This window comes from Hemicordylus capensis, chromosome 1 (assembly GCF_027244095.1).
Source record: "Hemicordylus capensis ecotype Gifberg chromosome 1, rHemCap1.1.pri, whole genome shotgun sequence".
Lineage (NCBI taxonomy): Eukaryota > Metazoa > Chordata > Lepidosauria > Squamata > Cordylidae > Hemicordylus > Hemicordylus capensis.
Window position 1 is genome coordinate 223,282,990 of NC_069657.1, and position 19,012 is coordinate 223,302,001.

Sequence of the window (19,012 nt, forward strand, 5' to 3'; positions counted from 1 at the left end):
GGAGGTTACCACATATGTACCACTGTTCTGAGGTTATTTATCTCAAGAAACGGGTGCAGCTTTCAACCAAAGCTGATAGAAATCACCTCTGGCCACCGCCTCAACCTGGGACACCAGTAAGAGGTTTGGATCCAGAAGCACTCCCAGACTGCATACCTGCTCCTTCTGAGGAAGTGTGACCCCATCCAGAACAAGCAAATCAAAATGGTCTCCCAAGTTCCGACACTGAATAATAAGTAACTCCATCTTATCTGGATTCAGTCTCCATTTGTTATTCCTCACCCATCCCATCACTTCCTCCAGGCAGGCATTTAGGGAGATTATGCCTTCTCCTGATGATGTTGACATGGATACATTGATTTGGGTGTCATCAAAATACTGATAACACCCTGCTCCAAATCTTCTGATGGTCATTCCCAGAGGTTTCATGTAGATGTTAAAAAGTATTGGAGACAATATGGAGCCCTGGAGGACACCATATAAAAGTTCAGATTTTGAAGTCAACAGCAACTCGACGGCACACTTTACTTTTACTTTACTCTTAACTGATGTTTTAGTAATGTTTACGCAGAAATTATCCTTAAACCACTGGAGGAAAGTATTAGTATACTTAATACCAATCTGTTCTGTACTGAACTACTTGTGAGAAGTACACTGAAGTAAAGATGTACTGACACTGTTGCTTAAGTTATCTACTATGGTGTATGTATCTCCCTCAGTAGGCAAGTCTAGAAGCTTCTATAGCTCATATCATGTCAAACCACAACAGAAAATTTGAAGTATTTTGATACTTGCATTATAATTTTATTTGAAATTCTCATATCACACCATTCTTCAAGTATGTTTTTTTGAATTGTTTTATGTTATAAGGTGCTTAGAACATCAGGTGCTGCTGTTTTTGGCTTTTTCATATTGTCACTGTCACATTTAATGTGTAAAAAAGAACGCCTTTTTACTCTTCTGTATGTTCACTCTTTTGAAAGTGTAGTGTATTAAATAGTAGCAGAAGCAGAGGATGGTTACACACAGTGTAATGAAAAAAAATCAGATCATTAATTTAATTCCTGTTTTACCTATTTAATGGTTACAAGACAATAGAAATGTTAGAACCTTTATGGTAAGTTTCCCACAAGACTGGATAACAATAATAGTGAAAGGTTTTCTTGTATTTAAAGACAAGGAAATGAAAGTTACAATTGTATAAAGATATTCAATTTACAGTATGTCTGATTAATAGTCAGGTTCATGTAACTGAAAATAATTCCTAATTTATTATATTATACATTTGCTTTTCAGCCTTAGTATGTACCATGATGTGTATAATTTGTGATGATGGCTCCGCTAATTTAGTATGTGGTTCGTTTCCCTCAGTTCTATATGGTGGCCTACAACAGTTAAAAAAGTCAAAAGCTTTCACTGGATGTGTTGTAGGAAATAATAAGACCCCAGACAGCAGAGTGAGTTTAAAATTAAAGGAATGGTATAGAGCATGAGGAAAGAGATAACATTGAGTAACACCAATAACAGCATTTATTCATTTTAAAAATAAGCTTAGAGTGAATTAGAAGAGGGAAGAGGAATCAGTGGAGAGAATTAGAAAAGGAGCAACAGATGATTAAATTGTTACGCAATAGAGACAAGAAAGGCAACTCGCTATAGAATAGAATAAAGAGACTTTAGATGAAATGCTGATAGTCCAGAAAGAAGAGTATAGCCAGGACAGTATAAAAGAGCACACAAGAGTTATTTGTTGTTGTGTGAAAGACCAAAGAATGGTTCCCGAAGATATTGGGTAAGTGAAACCTTACAGGTTTTGGTAATTGTGTGAAGAGACTGAATTGTGGGGATGGAAAGATCAGAACTTCAATCTTAAAAAGACATTTAGGCTTAGTATCAGTAGAGTGGAGGACACCATACTGCACCAATGGAGAGAGAGAATTCAATGGCTTCTGTAATCATAGCTTCTAGTATTCTTGTATAAACTAAGCAGAAATACATAGCACCCTTATTTAACTCACTTTGGGCTTTAAAAAAAAGATACTTTATTATTCTTGTAAAAGAGAAAACATAAAACCTAGGTGGAGAAGCTTGTATCTGAAACAGTTTTATTAAAAATGTTGCTGTGCCTATGGCTGTTTAAAAGAAAAAAATATATAAAATCCAATAGTGAAAAGCCAGCATTTAGTCTATTTTTATATGAATAATCTAATAGTTGCCACCCAGAGGTTCTCAGTTTGTTCCTCTGCCAAGCTGCTGTGCAGACACAGCAGTTTTTTAGTACAATCTCTTCAAAGAAGTCTTACTTCAGTGCCAGCAACTTCACATTTCTGTTGCTGAAAGATTACTGGAATCTGCCTCATCAGAGGGTTTGTAACTTCCAAAAAATTGTTAGCCTGCCAAAGGATTTGCCGTCATCTCTGTGGCTAAGTAGCAGAGTTTTGTTCAAATGTTTCCCTGAGAAATGACTCAAGCATCTTTTTAGTTGATGAATCACTGCCACTTAACCAGTTTAGTTAGTTAATTGATTACATTTAGATAAATATGCATGTTAATGAAGCCTAGTTGTCAACTTTCAATTTACTAAACAAACACTGTCATTCATTGTTAGAAGAAAATAGTATATTGTAGTGTCTCTCTCTCTCTATAGATAGATAGACAGATGTAGAGACAGAGAGTTCTCTATTAAAATTAATATATAATAACCAAAAATAAGCAAACATGTTCTTAAATTGCAGCCCTACTGATTAAAATTGGTCCCCATTGATTAATCAACTAAAGCTCTGGTTGATTAATCTATCAATTAAAATGATTATAGCTTGCAGTTCCAAATGCATGACCCTTCCCAGCTACAGTTTCACCCGAATACCAAAATGTTCCCAGATGTCTCTGATTCAGAGTTGTTTCTGCAATCAGGGAATCCCATTGTGTTATAGTAATTTACCTTTCCTCCCTCCCATTGCTTGCTTGCATTGACAAATAGGATAGTAACGTATTTTGAAAATGGATATGACTGCTAATACTACTAATGTTTATACACCACTTTTCAACAGAAGTTCTCAAAGGAGTATACATAGAAAAATAAAGTAAATAAGATGGCCCCCTGTCTCCAAAGGGTTCACAATCTGAGAATAAACATAGGGTAGACACCAGGGATGCTTGCTGTGGTTCGTTAGGGCCAGTTGTCCCCCTCCCCCACTAAATATAAGAGAATCAAAATGTCTCACCCATTCTTATATATCTAAGTTAATGACTATACTTTTGTGTGTGGGGAAGATTTCCTATTTAACCAGAAAGTCTCATTTTCCTGTCAGGTGACTTTAGCGTCTGATTTATTGCTTGATTATATCAGAAATCACTGACTAAAATTGACTGTTATAGTTTTATCTAATGGTAAGCAGTCAAAGAAACAAGTGATAAATCTTGTATTAGAGGCAAATGCCCATAAATTTAGCTACCAGTGGTAACCAGATATGTAATTCTGGCAATTGCCATGGAAAGGGTTTGCTCTAGTGTTGTCCGGAATCTGGGATTCTCCCAACTGGGGAACAAGATGGACAGTTGGTTTATTTATCTATCTATTTATTTATTCAATTTCTATACCGCCCTTCCAAAAATGGCTTAGGGCAGTTTACACAGAGAAACAATAAATAAATAAGATGGATCCCTGTCCCCAAAGGGCTCATAATCTAAAAAGAAACATAAGATAGACACCAGCAACAGTCACTGGATGTACTGTGCTGGAGGTGGACAGGGCCATACTCTCCCCCTGCTAAATAAAGAGAATCACCACGTTAAAAGGTGCCTCTTTGTCAGGTTTGCAGGGGTATGAGACAGAGTGGGAAGGCCCAATGACTCAGAGTCTGGGTGACCCTGTGCTGCTTCTTCAGTAAGGCCAGCTTGGCCATTAATCCCCACCTAGAATAGGATTTCTAGTCCACCTTTTTAGAAGATGTCCAGCTTTTTAGAAGCTGGTATCAACACAGGGAGGCACAGTCCTTCCTTCAGTATGGCACCAGACCACCTTTTGTACTACGACACATCATTGGTATCATGGACACACACATATATATGCAGCCTGCAGCTTTTTCCCTTTGCCAGGCATCAGGCAAAAAAGGAGTGCATTTAAGGGCCAGCCTTGTGGGAGCCAAATTGTATTAAGTTAAGTACTTTTAAGTACTTAAAACTAAGTTTGTAAGTATTTAGAATAGCCTTAATATAGTGATTGGTGAGTGGATAGAAACAGAGGTAGTTCGGAAGATGGAAAGCCAAGATTTGAACTTAGAACAAGATGAAGCGAAGAAAGAAAACAAATGAGTTGAAAGTAAGATTGCTGTTTGGATAGGTGTATGGTGTATTTATGTGCTGTATGTATATGGATAGATGCTGTATGACGTTGACCATGTCAAGTTGTGGAATATCCTTAGGAAAATAGGTGTCCCAGAACATCTCTTTGTTCTCATGAGAAACCTATACACAGGACAGGAAGCCACAGTCCAGATGGAATATGGTGAAACAGACTGGTTCCAGATTGGCAAAGGAGTAAGACAAGTTTACTTTCTCCTTATTTATCAACTTATATGCTGAACATATACTGAGAGAAGCTGGACGGAAAGAAGATGAGTTTGGTTTTAAAGTTGGAGGAAGATCAACCAGCCAACGCTACACTGATGACACCATTCTGATAGCTGATAATGCGGATGATATGCAAGCTCTAGTAATGAAAGTCAAGGAGCACAGTGAAAAAATTGGATCACGACTGAATGTGAATAAACTAATGACAACGGGTACAGCAACCAGTCTCAGAATTGATAATGCAGACATTGAAGTGGTGGAGAGCTTCTGCCTCTTAGGATCGACCATCAACAGTAAAGAATCCAGCAGTCAAGAAATACGCCGCAGACTAGCACTTGGTGGGGTTGCAATGGAGGCCTTGGAAAGGATATTTAGATGCCATGACTTGTCTATGCCTAGTCTATGCCTACAAAGATTAGAATCGTTTGGACCATGGTTTTCCCTATGACACTCTATGAATACGAAAGCTGAAGAAGCAAGATAGAAAAAGCATTGACGATTTTGAACTTGGATGCTGGAGAAGACTTTTGAGGATATCATGGGCAGTCAGGAACCCAAACAGATGGATCATAGAACAAGTCAAACCAGAATTCTCACTCGAGGCACAAATGACCAGGCTCAAACTATCATACTTCGGACACATTATGTGAAAACCCAGCTCTCTCTCGAGAAGTCCTTAATGCTGGGGAAAGTTGAAAGAGACGAAGAGGACAACCAGCAGCAAGGTGGACGGACTCGATTACGACAGCAATGAATGCAGCACTGAGAGGCCTTAAAGGCCAAGTTGAAGACAGATCATCCCGGAGAGAATCTATCTATGTGGTTACTAGGAGTTGACACCGACTTGACAGTGCTCAGTTAATCAATGAATAGAAGGCAATTATTTAAGAAAAGGGAAAAGAATCACTGAATGTGGAAAGAAGTCCGTTAAAATTATTATGCAAGGAAAAAAGTGGTCAAAGGCAAGGCTAGAATTTGACTAATAGCCTGAGCTTCAAAGTTTAGTTAGGTAAACAGGAATAATTCAGAAGAAACTGAATGAAAATCCAGCATGAGCAGTCTTTGTGTGAGGTGTCATCCTTGACACCGTGTGCTTGTACAGCTTATAGTTATGTTTGTTTGGTCTGTCTTCAGGTTGTTTAGAATATGGCGTGCAATCAACATAGCAGACCCTAAAACAGAAGGATTGCCAAATCCTTTGGCCCAGACACTGGGTGGTCTGGTTCTTTGCCTCTTGATACTACAAAATCAGGATGGAAGAGAATCTGTGTCTATCCATACAGCACAAGACTGTATTATTCATACACCCTGGAAAATCCATGCTTCCTGAATTGAAAGGGGTGGGGCTTAATCAAGCCACCACTTCCCAATAGATTAGGAAATCAGAACACTCTGACCCCAGTGTTTCTTTTCTCTCTTTCCTTGATTTAAATTACAATTGATTTTCCTGTTCTCTTGTAATAAATTGGGGAGGGAAGAAAAGGTGCCATCTCCTAGTTAGCAGATATAAAATACTTGAATTTCTGAGAACAATATTGTGGTTATTTTGAATATAGCTGGCAACCTCAGATACTTGCTAAAGCAAAGACTAGTTTACAAAATGTAAAAAGAGAGGCCTGGTTGTACGCTCACTTTTTTGCTTATCCCAATCAGCATATAGCCAGGGTGGGATTCAGAGATGGCACTCTCTTTGCGGGCCCACAGAAATCTAAAGCTGGTCCCAGTTTGTAGATAAGAATTCTAATACTGCAACGATGTCCTGTTGACTGTTTGATTCAAGCCAATCGAAGCATAAGTTTTGTTTGTGTATGTGAGAGGATATCCATTGAAATTAATAAAATCAATATAGAACTTCAACTTCTGTTCACTATAAGGAGAATTTCAATGTGTTTATCTTTAATTATGCATGTGCAAATGGGAAAATCAGGTCTTTTGAAAATCCTAAGGGATGTATTTTCTGCTTGGTGTAATTTTAATTCTAGTTTAGTTAGTTTGGAGATTTGTATAATTGGTTACTAGCTTCCTGGGATGTTCAGGGCTGCCAGTTTGGTTCTTGATCAGCAAACAGATGTAATATATTTGCTGGTGCCATAGTTTATTAATTTCTCCCCTCTCGATTTCAGAGTTCCGTACATCTGAGAGTGGCATGACTGGAAATGAAGTCCCACCTCCTTTGCCTCCACATCCAAGTGATGAGCTGCTCACAGATTATAATCATAGGTTTGAAGATGTTATTATTTATGATTTCATTACCATTGATAGGAACACTGTTTCTACATGATATGTGAAAAACATGTTGCTCTGTAATACTAATTTTACACCAGAACATATTTATTTATATTTTCAGTTTTCCTAAACTCTAAAATTTTATTATGGACACTCATTCCTATGTCTTAGTCATTCTTGCAACACTAGACCATTGTTCCCATTTCACAAATGGGGAGCTAGTGCAGAGAGCCAGCCAAACCTGAACTATTAAATGTCCAAGGCTTAAACTACAACACATTTACCTACCTACTGAGCTGTTATGATTCTTGCTGGTAAGTGTTTTTACTAAACACGAAATGACACTGGCTTTTTATTTTCAAGATTTGGGGAATCTGTATATCATTTGATATTAAATGGTTGTTCTTTAGCTTAGGGTTAACTTGCCATCATGTTACACACCATTTTATACAAGCAAATATGACAAAGTAAGGCACCCTTAACCATGGTTAAGATAGTGGGAAGCACACACTCCTTCCTACCACCTCTCCCTTCTTAAATTGTTTTTATAATTTTTAGCTCAATATTTTAATTGTCTTCCTTGTAATTATGTTTTTAAATTTTATTGTGAGGCGCTTTGGGATTTTCTTAATGAAAGGCAGGGTATAAATGTAACAATCAATCAATCAATCAATCAATAAAAATTCCCCCCTCCCATCTTTAACTTCAGGGAAGAGATCTGATACTGATATTAACTGTTGTTAAAACTATTCAGGTTCTATGCTTCACAAGGATTCTTTAACAAGGTTTGAAACTGGTTAAGGACCTTGGTTAACTGGGAAGCAAGTTAATCTTAAGGTGGCAGGAGGGAATTTTAGCTCAGGGAAGGGGAGGAATTTGAGGGAACCTGCATGAAATCCCATGATATTTTCCCATTCTCTAAACTATGGTTAAAAGAAGCCCATGATTACATCTGCACTGGCCAACTGTGAGAGTTCACATTAAAATACTACAGCAGTTGGAATGCATTGCTTGCTTTCTTAAAGAGATTATATACATTTACTAACTGTTCAGGCAAGGTAAGGACATGGAACAAAAGTGAGAAAAAGTATCAAGAACTTTGGGTGGAAAAGGCTTGGGAAACGAGGCAAATGCAGCAATATGAGATGGAGGGATGGGAGAGAGTTCTGGCCTACAACCGTGGATAATGAAACCTGGGAACTGGGGGCGGGGTTAGGTTCCAGAGCCCAAGAAATGACCTAAAAATCACCAAAGCAACAGGGTAAAAGCAGAAATAAGGATGGAGCACAGCACTGTACCTTAGCCACCTCTCTCCCACTCTTCAGCTTCTCCAGTAATGTGTAATCATGACATTTCCTCACCCCACTGTTGAAGTCCAACACTTGTCCCTTGGCCTGATTGGTTGGTAGGTTGGCCAACCAGCACAAAATTAAATCCAATTCAAGTAAACACGCACACACACACAGTGTGTAAGAATAAAGGAGTGAGAGGATAATTAATCTTCAATGAATAATTACAATCAGTGTTTAATTTTTAATTTAAATTGATTTTAATTGTAATTTAAATTAAATTAATACAGTACTGTAATCAAAATTAAAATTATTTTTCTTTGAAATTTTTAATTAAAAACAAAATTTATCAAAATTAAACTTACATTTATAAAAGTGATGATTAGCATTTTTCGAGGGCAGCACAATCTTCAAGAGGCTCCAGAAAATAGCTTTCAACATGCTCCACAGAAATGGCTCCAAAAAGCCTCCAAAAGCTCCAGAGCAATGGCTCCCTAAGGATACCAAATGCTACTCAAATGGCTTTTAGAAGCACAAAAGACTCTAAACATGCAGCCCAAAGCACTCCACTGTCCTTCAAACTCCTCTCAGAACCCATGAGCACGTGCAGCAAGAGCACAGCCATGTAAGGGCAGAACTGGGATATCCAAAATTGCGGATATGTGAAGCCGCATACCGCTGATAACAAGATTGGGTATATATTGCCCAATTGCAGATATGCAAAATCATGAGTGCCAAAACCACAGATAACAAGGGCCACCTGTATTGCATAGGTTTTGATTACTTCATGTGTATTTCAGCTGATTCCTAGCTTTTTTCTTTCTTCCTTTTTTGCACGGCTTCTTTCCACAGCTCAGTAGCAGATTCAGCAGCATATTTACCAGATCAGCACATCAACTTCAGATCTTTGACACTGGCTAAGCAGAAGGAATCAATTAATCTGAAAGCCTCCAAGAGCATGGATCTCGGTAAGAAGGGGTGGAATGATAGTGATAATCTCTTTTTGCCTTACCATGTATTTCATGCTTTTGTTTCTTAAATGCACTAATTAAAAAAAAAACCATGAAGAACAAGGATAACTGGTACGAAGGTCTGCCTCCTGTGACTTCTCATCCCATTTATTAGGGCTAAACTAGGTGATATGTGGAAGATGTGTGAATAGTCTTGAGACATTTATTTTTACTGATAAAAATACATGGCTGCTGCAAGAGCCTGACATTTCTACCAGATGAATGGCAGGGGATGAGGCTTATTAACTCTTCTTAATTTTTAACCATAGAAAATAATCCCCCTCCCCTTACTCCTCTCTTTAGAGGAAAAGTTATCAGGACCCTTTGTCTGTTATACGAATAGTGAGCCAGCATGGTGGGGGAGCAATTTTCAGCAAAATCATTGCAGGAAGGGAAAGGACTTAACGGCTCCCCTTCTGAAGCTGACAGTCTAAAGCAGGGATACTCAACATTGGGTCCCCAGGTGTTATTGGACTTCAACTCCCATAATCCCCAACCAAAGGCCACTGCAACTGGGGATTATGGGAGTTGAAGCCCAATAACATCTGGGGACCCAACTCTGAGAATCCCTGGTCTAAAGTACTGCTTTTCCAGTGCTTAAACCCCCCATCAGTTGGCTGTTCATACATGTCACACTTATTGTCTGGTTTGGTCCTTCATTTAAGACAGAACTGTGTGACTTCACCAAAATGTCTACCCTTCCTCCTGTATCTGTTAATAGAAAACACATCATGTGATGTCATGCGAATTTCTTGCCGCCACAGTGAAGTAGGACAGGGAAATTCCGAGCATGCTGATGTAGTGTTACAGGGAAGAGAGAATGCAGCAACTACATTGGTTTGTTGCTTTCAGTGGCTGTCATATATATGCCATAACATCTAGTTCTGTTTTTAATTTAACTGAAGAAAGGATTTGAAAAATATGTTCTTTAAATATAAGTGTGGTATTGACACAGTTACGTGGCTTAAGATATGACATTTGAAAACGTGAATTTGGTATAATAAAGCCACCTTAGTTTTGTAACTTCAATGCAAAATTAAAGTCTGGGACTGTGTAGCTTGAGGGAGGATTAGGCCTCAATTAGAGTAACTGCTTGAAGGTTGGCTTCTCCAAATAAGGAAGAAAGCCAGGGAGAATCAAATCCATGTGGCCCAGACCAGAGTGAGGGGCAGGGTTTCCTAGACAACAGCCTATAGAGAAGTAGGGGAGGCATGTTCATTTCTTCCTTGGAGGCCTTAGAGTAGATCAGCAATTACTGTAGGGAAAGGACAGACTAACAGCCTTGGGCTGTGAATCAACTGGGAGTTCCTTACCTGGAAGAAGGAAGGAAGTATAGGGACCAGTTTAGCTAGATGTGTCAGAGGATTTATTTTGGTTAAGTGCTTGGATCTGATTGCATGGTTCTTGTAGATCTAGGGGTAGCTCCTGGGCTTTACTTGAATGGAAGCAGCAATTGTTGATGTCTCTGTAATTTCCCTTATCATTCCATTATTAATTAATCCTTGTTGTTTTAGAGTGTCATTCCTTATTGGGTCCTGTCCTAGTCACGTGCTCTTGAAGGCCTAAGACTGCTCAAGCAGTCTTCCAGAATACTCCCTTGGAAGGGTGAATCTGCTCCTATAAAAAGTGGATGGACTCCTCACAGCTAGAGGAGGGATTTCGTATCTTCCCCTCCCTTTTGATCTGTCTTAGTGAAGGACTCAAAACAACACAATGGCTGGAAAGTCTGGCTCATGCTCCTGGTGGGTGTGTCACTCAAGCCTGCCAAAGTCCGATTCCCAACCCTTCAGCCAATATTTGCCCAACATTCTCCACTCAACATCAAATGTCAGTTGTGAATGTCAGTTGGAAGGCTCGGGAATGAGACTTTAGGGACATGCATGAACCGGTGTTTGAACACGCACACTGGCCACTTCCAGTACGACGCTGACCAGGGCTGCAAGAAGGTATGCAGCAGCCCTGCGCCAGCATTTTGGGTGCCAACCCCAGCAGGGGAAATGCAGCAGGGGATGGGTACCTTAAGGTGCTGCCCCTTAAAGGTAATCCCACCGCCAAACCGTCTGAATGCCAGACCTCCGGACCAGTTTGGTGGCCTATAAAAAGACCGCCAAACACGGTTCCTGGGAACCAGACTTCCCATTAATCATGTCAACCCACCCATAAGTTACTTCACCATTGCTGCCAAGCACAAGTTCTTAAGTGCTACATACCTTGGAACATTTTGTTTCCTTGTGTGAAATGATGCCTCAACAATGAGGAAGCCAATGGTGTTTTTTGTTTTCTTTAAATTGAATTTTTATTTGCACACCAAATTAAATCAGCAGATCAAGAGGTCAAATACAGAGGTTGCTCTGGCAGAACCAAGCAGGAACTTATTTCAGTACTCCATTGATTCATCAGTGAATGTATACAGATGCTTGTATTCCAAGAGCTCCTTCGAGAAATTATGTTGTCAAATAGGGGAATGAAGGAATGAGACCTAAATCTCTTCTTTTTGTAAATAAGATACTATGTTGTAAATTGCCTTGCTATTCACTGTATCAAGGAAGCTGTGCAGGGGTCAAACGTTTGCAGCTCCTGCTCTATAGTTCCATTTTTTTGAGGGAGAACAGTTTGACAGAGGTTTGGTGAGAAAAGGAGGTTTGATTTTATTGGTTATGTTTTGAAAAATGGAGGAAATGCATTATATTGATTGGATGGTTTGGAAAAAGGGGAGGGAAGTGTGTGTATATAATAGGCTGCTTTCAGCAGAATTTTAGTGCAGTGTGTGGAGTCAGAAGAAGAAGATTGTGTTGGAAAAGGAGTTCTAAGGGTAGAAGTTAGAGTGTTGGAAGAAGAGTTGAAGAGAATGCAGTACAGGAGGAGTCCAAATGAAATAATTGCTGGCACAGTCTGAGGGACATTCAGAGCTGGGGCTGAAAAGAGCTAACAAATCACTGGCAGAGAGTGGAATCTCTCTGTAGAGCTAAAATCACAAGCAAGAAGAATGGGTCTTGGGCTGAAAATGCCAGAACTGTGAAGGAGAGCAGAACCTGAGGCTGAACAACAATCTGGGTTGCTGGAAAAACTGATGTGACTGCGGAGGACTCTGAGTTAGCGCCTAGTTTTAGGTCAGTTGGAGGTGTTTTGATCACATTTCATTTTCCTTATGCTCATTTGGTTCCTGTTTTTGTATGAAACGTTCCAAAGAAATTATTGGGTTAAGCTGAGCAGAGTTCCCTCTAACAGGTATTCCCAGATGTTGTTGACTACAGCTCCCAGCATCCCCAGCTGCAATAGCCTTTGCTTGGGGATTTGGGGAGTTCTAGTCAACAACATCTGGGAATCCCTGTTAGAGGGAACACTCTATTTATTTATACTTTATTTTTAAAGTAAAATCTCTTGTTTATTTACATTTATATTTATATATACTATATATACTATAGATATACTTGTTTATGTACATTTATAGTAGCTTCTCTCTGTTTTCTTCACCCCACACCTAAACCTTTTTCCCAATACAATAAAAGTTTGGAAGGCTGTTGTAGACTCAGCCATAGAAAGCCTAAAAGTCTGTTTGGTGACAGTGGTAAAACAAAAGTCATGGGGCTGGTTGTGACTGGGCCATGACAAGTAGTATCAGTACAGTGTGATCCGTGACAAGGGGAGTTATTGCAGATTCATTGCTGTTAATAAATGTAATAAACATGTACCACACTGAATAAAATGAGTATGTATTTGGGAAAACAAGCATAATTTTCACACTGCATGGTATGGGCAACATCTTTCAGTGCATTTGTAAAGGTCTGTTACATCCAAGAAAATCTATGATAAAGAACATAGGATTTACAAATTTCCAGAGTTTATCTGTGAAATATGTCTAAATGTTCATTTAAGTAGATAGAAAGGTTTCCTTTGAACAATTTAGATTTCTTTAAGCATGTATATGCCATTTGGCTACCTTCGAGAAATGCTTCATAATGAACCATAAAAAATAATAAAAGTTGAGAACTTCTTGGTTCACTTTTACCAATATATTATTGGTGGCAACTTTGTGCAGTTAGGAGCTGTGTAGAATGTATTGAAGTGTGGTTGAAAATTGTTTCCACTCTGTAAGCACAGCATATGACAATTTCATCTGAAATTGCTTTCTGTGGAGAAAGGTGGCAGATCTTGTGCACACAGTTATGGCTGGCAGGTGGATATTTCAGTGTGGTTTATTGTTTTTGTCTCCAGCCAGAAGAAAGGAGTTTAAATCTTGTGCAATCCCCGCCCCCCCACTCCAGAGACATCAGCCTAAAGATCACGTCTGCAACCTAGTGGGCCTTTACTTGGCTTGTACAATAAATGCATTAGATCTGTTTGGGTTAAACAGGGTGATGGATCACCTGCTGTGGGCAAGTTCACCTGCTGGTCTGGGCTAAGAGCGAATGTTTTGGATTATATATTTGTTGCCTCACAAAACGTATTGAGCTCTCTGATTCAGTTTAACATAGAAGGACGAATTGACATTGACTATCTTCTGTTGTCCCTTATCCTAGTGATCCCAGGGGAGTAAATACTTCTTGAAGAGCGCCCCCACCCCCAGTTTGACCTGTATGAAAGTTATAGGTTAATAAGGGCTAAATGGCATTCAGATTAGAAATGCAAGTCAGGGATCTTCTGGCCACAGATGACGTTTTGCAACTTTAGTCAGAGCCTCTAAATGTACAGTGGGTATAGGAAAGAATCACCCCCTTTGATGTACCTTAAATTCTGGTTCCCTTACATCCTGAAATGAAAACACAAAGAAAATTCCCTTCACCAGCTGTACTTATCCAATGCAACCTATAACATCCAACTGAAAAACATCACAATTACAGTCCAGAAAAAGTGTCAGAAATAAAAAACAAGAATTACTGAGATTGAAAAAGGATCACCCCCCCCCCAATGTCAATATTTTGTTGAACCACCTTTTGCTTTAATAACAGCCTTGAGTCTGTTGGGATACTTCTCTATCAACCTTGCACATCTAGACGGAGCAATATTTGCCCACTCCTCCATACAGAACTGTTCAAGTTCAGTCACATTGGATGGTAGGTGTTGGTGGACTGCTATCCTCCCTGGATCCAGTCGGCCCTCCAAACTGGATAGAAGAGCAAGGAGGAAACTGGTAAGAGAGGTTACCAAGAGGCCAATGGCCACTCTGAAGGAGTTAAAGGACTTCATGGCAAAGAGTGGTTGTTCTGTGCATGTGACAACAATTTCACGAGTGCTCCACAGATGTGGCTTGTTCGGGAGGGTCGCAAGGAGAAAGCCACTTCTCAAGAAAGGCCACATTAAAGCTCGTTTGAGCTTTGCCAGAAGGCACCTTGAAGATTCTGATGCCAAATGGAAAAAGGTCTTATGGTCAGATGAGACCAAGGTTGAATTATTTGGCCTCAACACCAAACAGTACACCTGGTGTAAATCCAACGCAGCTCACCATCCACAAAACACCATACCTACAGTGAAGCATGGAGGTGGCAGCATCCTGTTGTGGGGGTGTTTCTCTGCCTCAGGGACTGGGGCTCTCGTTAGGGTAGAAGGAAAAATGGATGGGGCAAAATACTGTCAGATTCTGGATTATATTGATTGGGTAGCTCACTTACCGGAAGAATGGGATACTGCAGTTATTGTCCTATCTATAAGAAAGGTCAAAGCGCCGATCCATCTATCTTCCAATAAGCTTGCTGAGCATAGTTAGTAAAATGTATGCCAGACATCTCTGTAACAAGCTTATTGATTGGGTAGAGCAAGAGAATATCCTTAGGGATGAACAAGCTGGGTTCCAGGTTTGGCGGTCCATATTGGACCAGGCCCTGGTTTTACGGCATCTAACTAAAAAGTATGCCAGTAACCCTTCCTCTCTATATGCGGCATTTATTGATTTTAAAGCCGCTTTTGACTCCATCCCTAGATCGCGACTCTGGAGCAAACTGGCAAACACTTCCATAGACCCATGTTTACTCCTGTTCATCCATATGCTATATGAAAACACCTCACTGAGAATAAAGTGCAATAACAAAGGTCATCTGTCCAAACCTGTAGCTATGTGGAAGGGGGTTAAGCAAGGATGTATCCTTGCTCCTTTTTTGGTTGATTTCTATATTAATTTTTTAATCCCTCCTCTGGATAATCCCTACCTCTATCAACCTAAGCTAGCAGGCAGACCCATCTCAATCCTTCTTTATGCCGATCATGCAGCTATACTATTGAGAACAGTGGTTGGCATGAGGAGAGTGCTACAGAGACTTAAACAGTTCTGCGAAGATGAGTCCCTAGTCATAAATACCCCAAAGACTATGATTATGGTATTTTCCAAAAGACTGAAAGAACACAAATGGCAAATTTTAACAAGAGTAGGGTTGAGCAGGTTAGGAGCTATAAGTCCTTGGGCAGAGTTTCCCATGCAAATTGTACATGGGGTCCACAATGTGAACATGCTGCAGCAAGTGCACAGAGGAGAGTGCATCTACTATATTATTTTTTTTCCACACTAGAGGGGGCTATTTTATTCCAGCAGCTGGCAAAGTATACCAGTCCAAAACATTGGCACAAATGCTATACGGGTTCCAGATCTGTTCCACCTGCAACTTCAAACCCATGTTCAGTCTTGATTCCTTCGTGCCATATTCCAGGTGTCTGGATGTGTTTCAAATGATACCCGATGCCTAGAGGTGGGTTTAACCAGAGTCGAGGCCCAGGGATGGCTTCACACATTTAATTACTGGCTCAAATTATATTTTTGCCATCAGGGCCTGGCCCCCTTGGTCTTGAAAGATGAGTTCTATTCTAATTGGTGTGAGAGCCTTCATGATAAATTGGGCAAATATGGCCTCTCTCCACAATATCTATTTTCATTGGGACATGACACCACCAAAGAAATTATTAAACAACGTATTATGGATATGGAGAAGCAATCTGATGTAAGTCTTGTTAACCTTGGTAGCATTCCAGGTGGCTTCTCATACTACCCTCAGCCAGCGGTGTACATTACAAATTTGACCACTCTAAATCAGAGGAGAGTGTTCTCGCTGGTGCAGTTTAATGCTCTGCCTTCTGCCATTTTGGATGGCAGATTTAAGAGAATACCCCTCAAGAACCTGTTATGTCCATGTGGTTTGGGCAATATCGAGTCCATCTCACATGTGCTTTTATACTGTTTATATTACAGGGACATTCACATTGCCTGGATTGAACCACTTATTAAAAAAAACATGCCAGGTCAATCAGAAAAGTATTATACTTCCTTTCTTCTGGCCGACGAGTATATAGCAATTACAGCTGGGGTAGCAAGATTCTGTGCCTCAGCAAGCAAACTGAGGCAGGAGCAATTGATTAATTGTAATTGAGACCTGTGTATGTATATGTTTTGATATGCAAGTACCCAGTCTTTGATTTTATTTTATTTTCCATTTTATTTTTTGATTGCTGGTCACTGACTGTAATAATAAATTCATTCATTCATTCTTTTGAGATCTTGGTTGTGTTCAGGCATTGTGCTTTTGGGACCTGCGTGTAACATCAGAATTTGGTATCTCCAAATATTTCAGAAATATCTTCAGTCATATCAGCAGTACACATAGGTTATAGGTAGCTTTCTAGAGGTTCAGAATCATATACTAAAATATCGAGATACTATTATGGATACTGCACTACTTTTTCTGTACCTCAAGTCTTTTTTGTCCTCACCTCTCACTCCATGTTGATACCGCTCATTGGCACTGGAGCTACTTCCAGTGTTCAAGGACAGATGAACTCCTATTGGTCTTCTTGCATGTCTCATTAGCAAGGATCTTAATGTGCAGGGGAAATATGCATGTATAAACATGGCTCCGGAATTGTGTTTACTGTGTATAGGTTTCTTTCCCTCATGTTGGAATGTTTCTTGCAGAGATGTGCTAGACAACTTCCTATAATATGTGAAACTACCTTAAATTGTGAAATAGCCATGATTATTGCTGATCCAGGATTCAGATGCTGAGATGAAAACAGACCACTCTTTACCATGTGGTGGCTGAGGAGCCACAAAATATTTCACATGAAACCTCTACCGATATGGATCTGTTGGTTTGGGCCATGCTGTTAACTGAGCCTTACGAAGCCACCCACTTCACCACATTTCTGCTTCCAGTAATCAAGGGTTTCAGAACATATGAATTACAAATCAGTAATTGATTGGAAAATAAGGAAGGAGGCTTCATGGCAGTGGTGAAATTATCTAAAACATATTTGCTCCGTGAGCTATGGAAAGTTTTCCTAGCTTCTTGGCCTTCAGATTGTGCTTGTGAGGCTCTGATATTTTTCTTTGAGAGAGAGAGAAAACACACACACATTTCAAAAGTCATACAATATTGATAAAGAATTAAAAACATACAAAACATAGCATTTTAAGCATGACAGGAAAGATACAGAGTTCATATATTCCTATAGTGGAACTTGGCTTAAAATACATCAAAAAAGGCTGCTGCTGCTGCTGCTGCTAGTACTACTACGAGGACGACTCCTACTTAGTAGGTGTGCACCACCAACAGTCACTTAAAGGATGTGGTGCTGGGGTTGGGCAGGGACAGTTAATCTCCCCCTGATAAATGTAAGAGAGTCACTGCTTAATAAGTGCTCACTTTTTGCTCCTCTTTGCTCACTTATCAAGGTGTCATATTTCTTATCTAAATTGAGATTATTAATTTTTAGGGGAAAGCCCTGGTTTTCATATACCTCTGGCCCAACACCTTTCCCCACTGAATGGAAAAATTGTCGACTCTGCCTATTTTTTGGAACTTAGGCCTTAGCTTCTGGTGGGGCTCTTTAGAAGACTTTTTGACCAATAGACATTGGCCAGTAGAGAACATTTGGAATTTACATAGTCCAGTTTATATCCCGCCCCCCGCTCAAAGGTTTTAAGGATAAACACTGAATGAAATGTTGGACAAGCTGGAATAGTCAGCACATTTGCAGAACTAGGACATTTAGATGTTTAAAAATATTCACAAAGTGTATGCACAAGATAGGATTTTTGTTTTGCCTGCTTTCTGCTGAATTTTATGTATGCAAAGGTTTATCTTGCCAAAGGGACTTCTCCTTACAGCAGCTTTAAAAGAGCAGACTTCTGAGCATTTAAGAGCGGGAGGTGGGGGGTGGGGATCAAAAGTTAGATATGTCTGTGTGGTTAAAATATTTTTCTGCATTACAAAAATAGCTGCCCTCCTAAAATTTTGAAGATAGATGATGGTGTAAACAATTTTAAATGTTCAGTCAAGTTTTTCAATTGATGGTACAAACATCTTGTGAATGAAGAAGTGAATCAGCAAAGAATTTCTTATATATTTATGTTGATGATAAGAGTAATACTAATAGGCAACACAACATGCAAAGTGGATGTGTTCGTCATTATTTGGGATTGCTCATTTATATACCAAGCACATGTTTATTAAAATCTGAGATGTTGGTTCCAGAGACTTGGATTTAGCATGGGTTCACTAAACCTGTCCCAAGTTAATATATCTCGGCCTCTGTTGCCCAGCTTTAAACTAGGAATGAACATACCCATCTCATAGAAATCTTACAGAAGTACATAACAATTTTAAAGCCCCTTGCACAACCATTATTGATTTCTAAATGCACTGATGAGTTTGTGCCCTTGTATAATCTGATTAGCTCTCCAGAGTTTCTGGTGATTTATTAAAGGGTCATGGATGCAAAATTTACTTGGGAGAGCTTTCTAGAGTTCCTTGGGTTATTGACTATGAAATCTTGCTTGGTAAACATATTAGCCTGAGAGAGCCGATAAAATAAATAACCGGAAATTTAATGGTTTTTGCCCAGGAAAATATTAAGTACAAGTAGTCAGTTAGTTTTGTTTTTTCAACATAGAAAAAGGCAAAAAGTATGCAGCCTCTACTGGAACTTAGTTCC

At 39.5% G+C, this 19,012-nt stretch overlaps 1 protein-coding gene across 6 annotated transcripts in view; it reads left to right on the forward strand.

Annotated features, from left to right (window-relative positions):
- PARD3B (par-3 family cell polarity regulator beta) overlaps nucleotides 1-19,012 on the forward strand; it is a 734,574-nt gene that overhangs the window by 338,694 nt on the left and 376,868 nt on the right. For all 6 annotated transcript variants that reach the window (XM_053281579.1, XM_053281603.1, XM_053281561.1 and 3 more), the window contains 2 exons: nucleotides 6,696-6,792; nucleotides 8,940-9,055. In XM_053281579.1, the coding sequence (XP_053137554.1) occupies nucleotides 6,696-6,792; nucleotides 8,940-9,055 (213 nt within the window). The remainder of the gene's footprint in view (nucleotides 1-6,695; nucleotides 6,793-8,939; nucleotides 9,056-19,012) is intronic.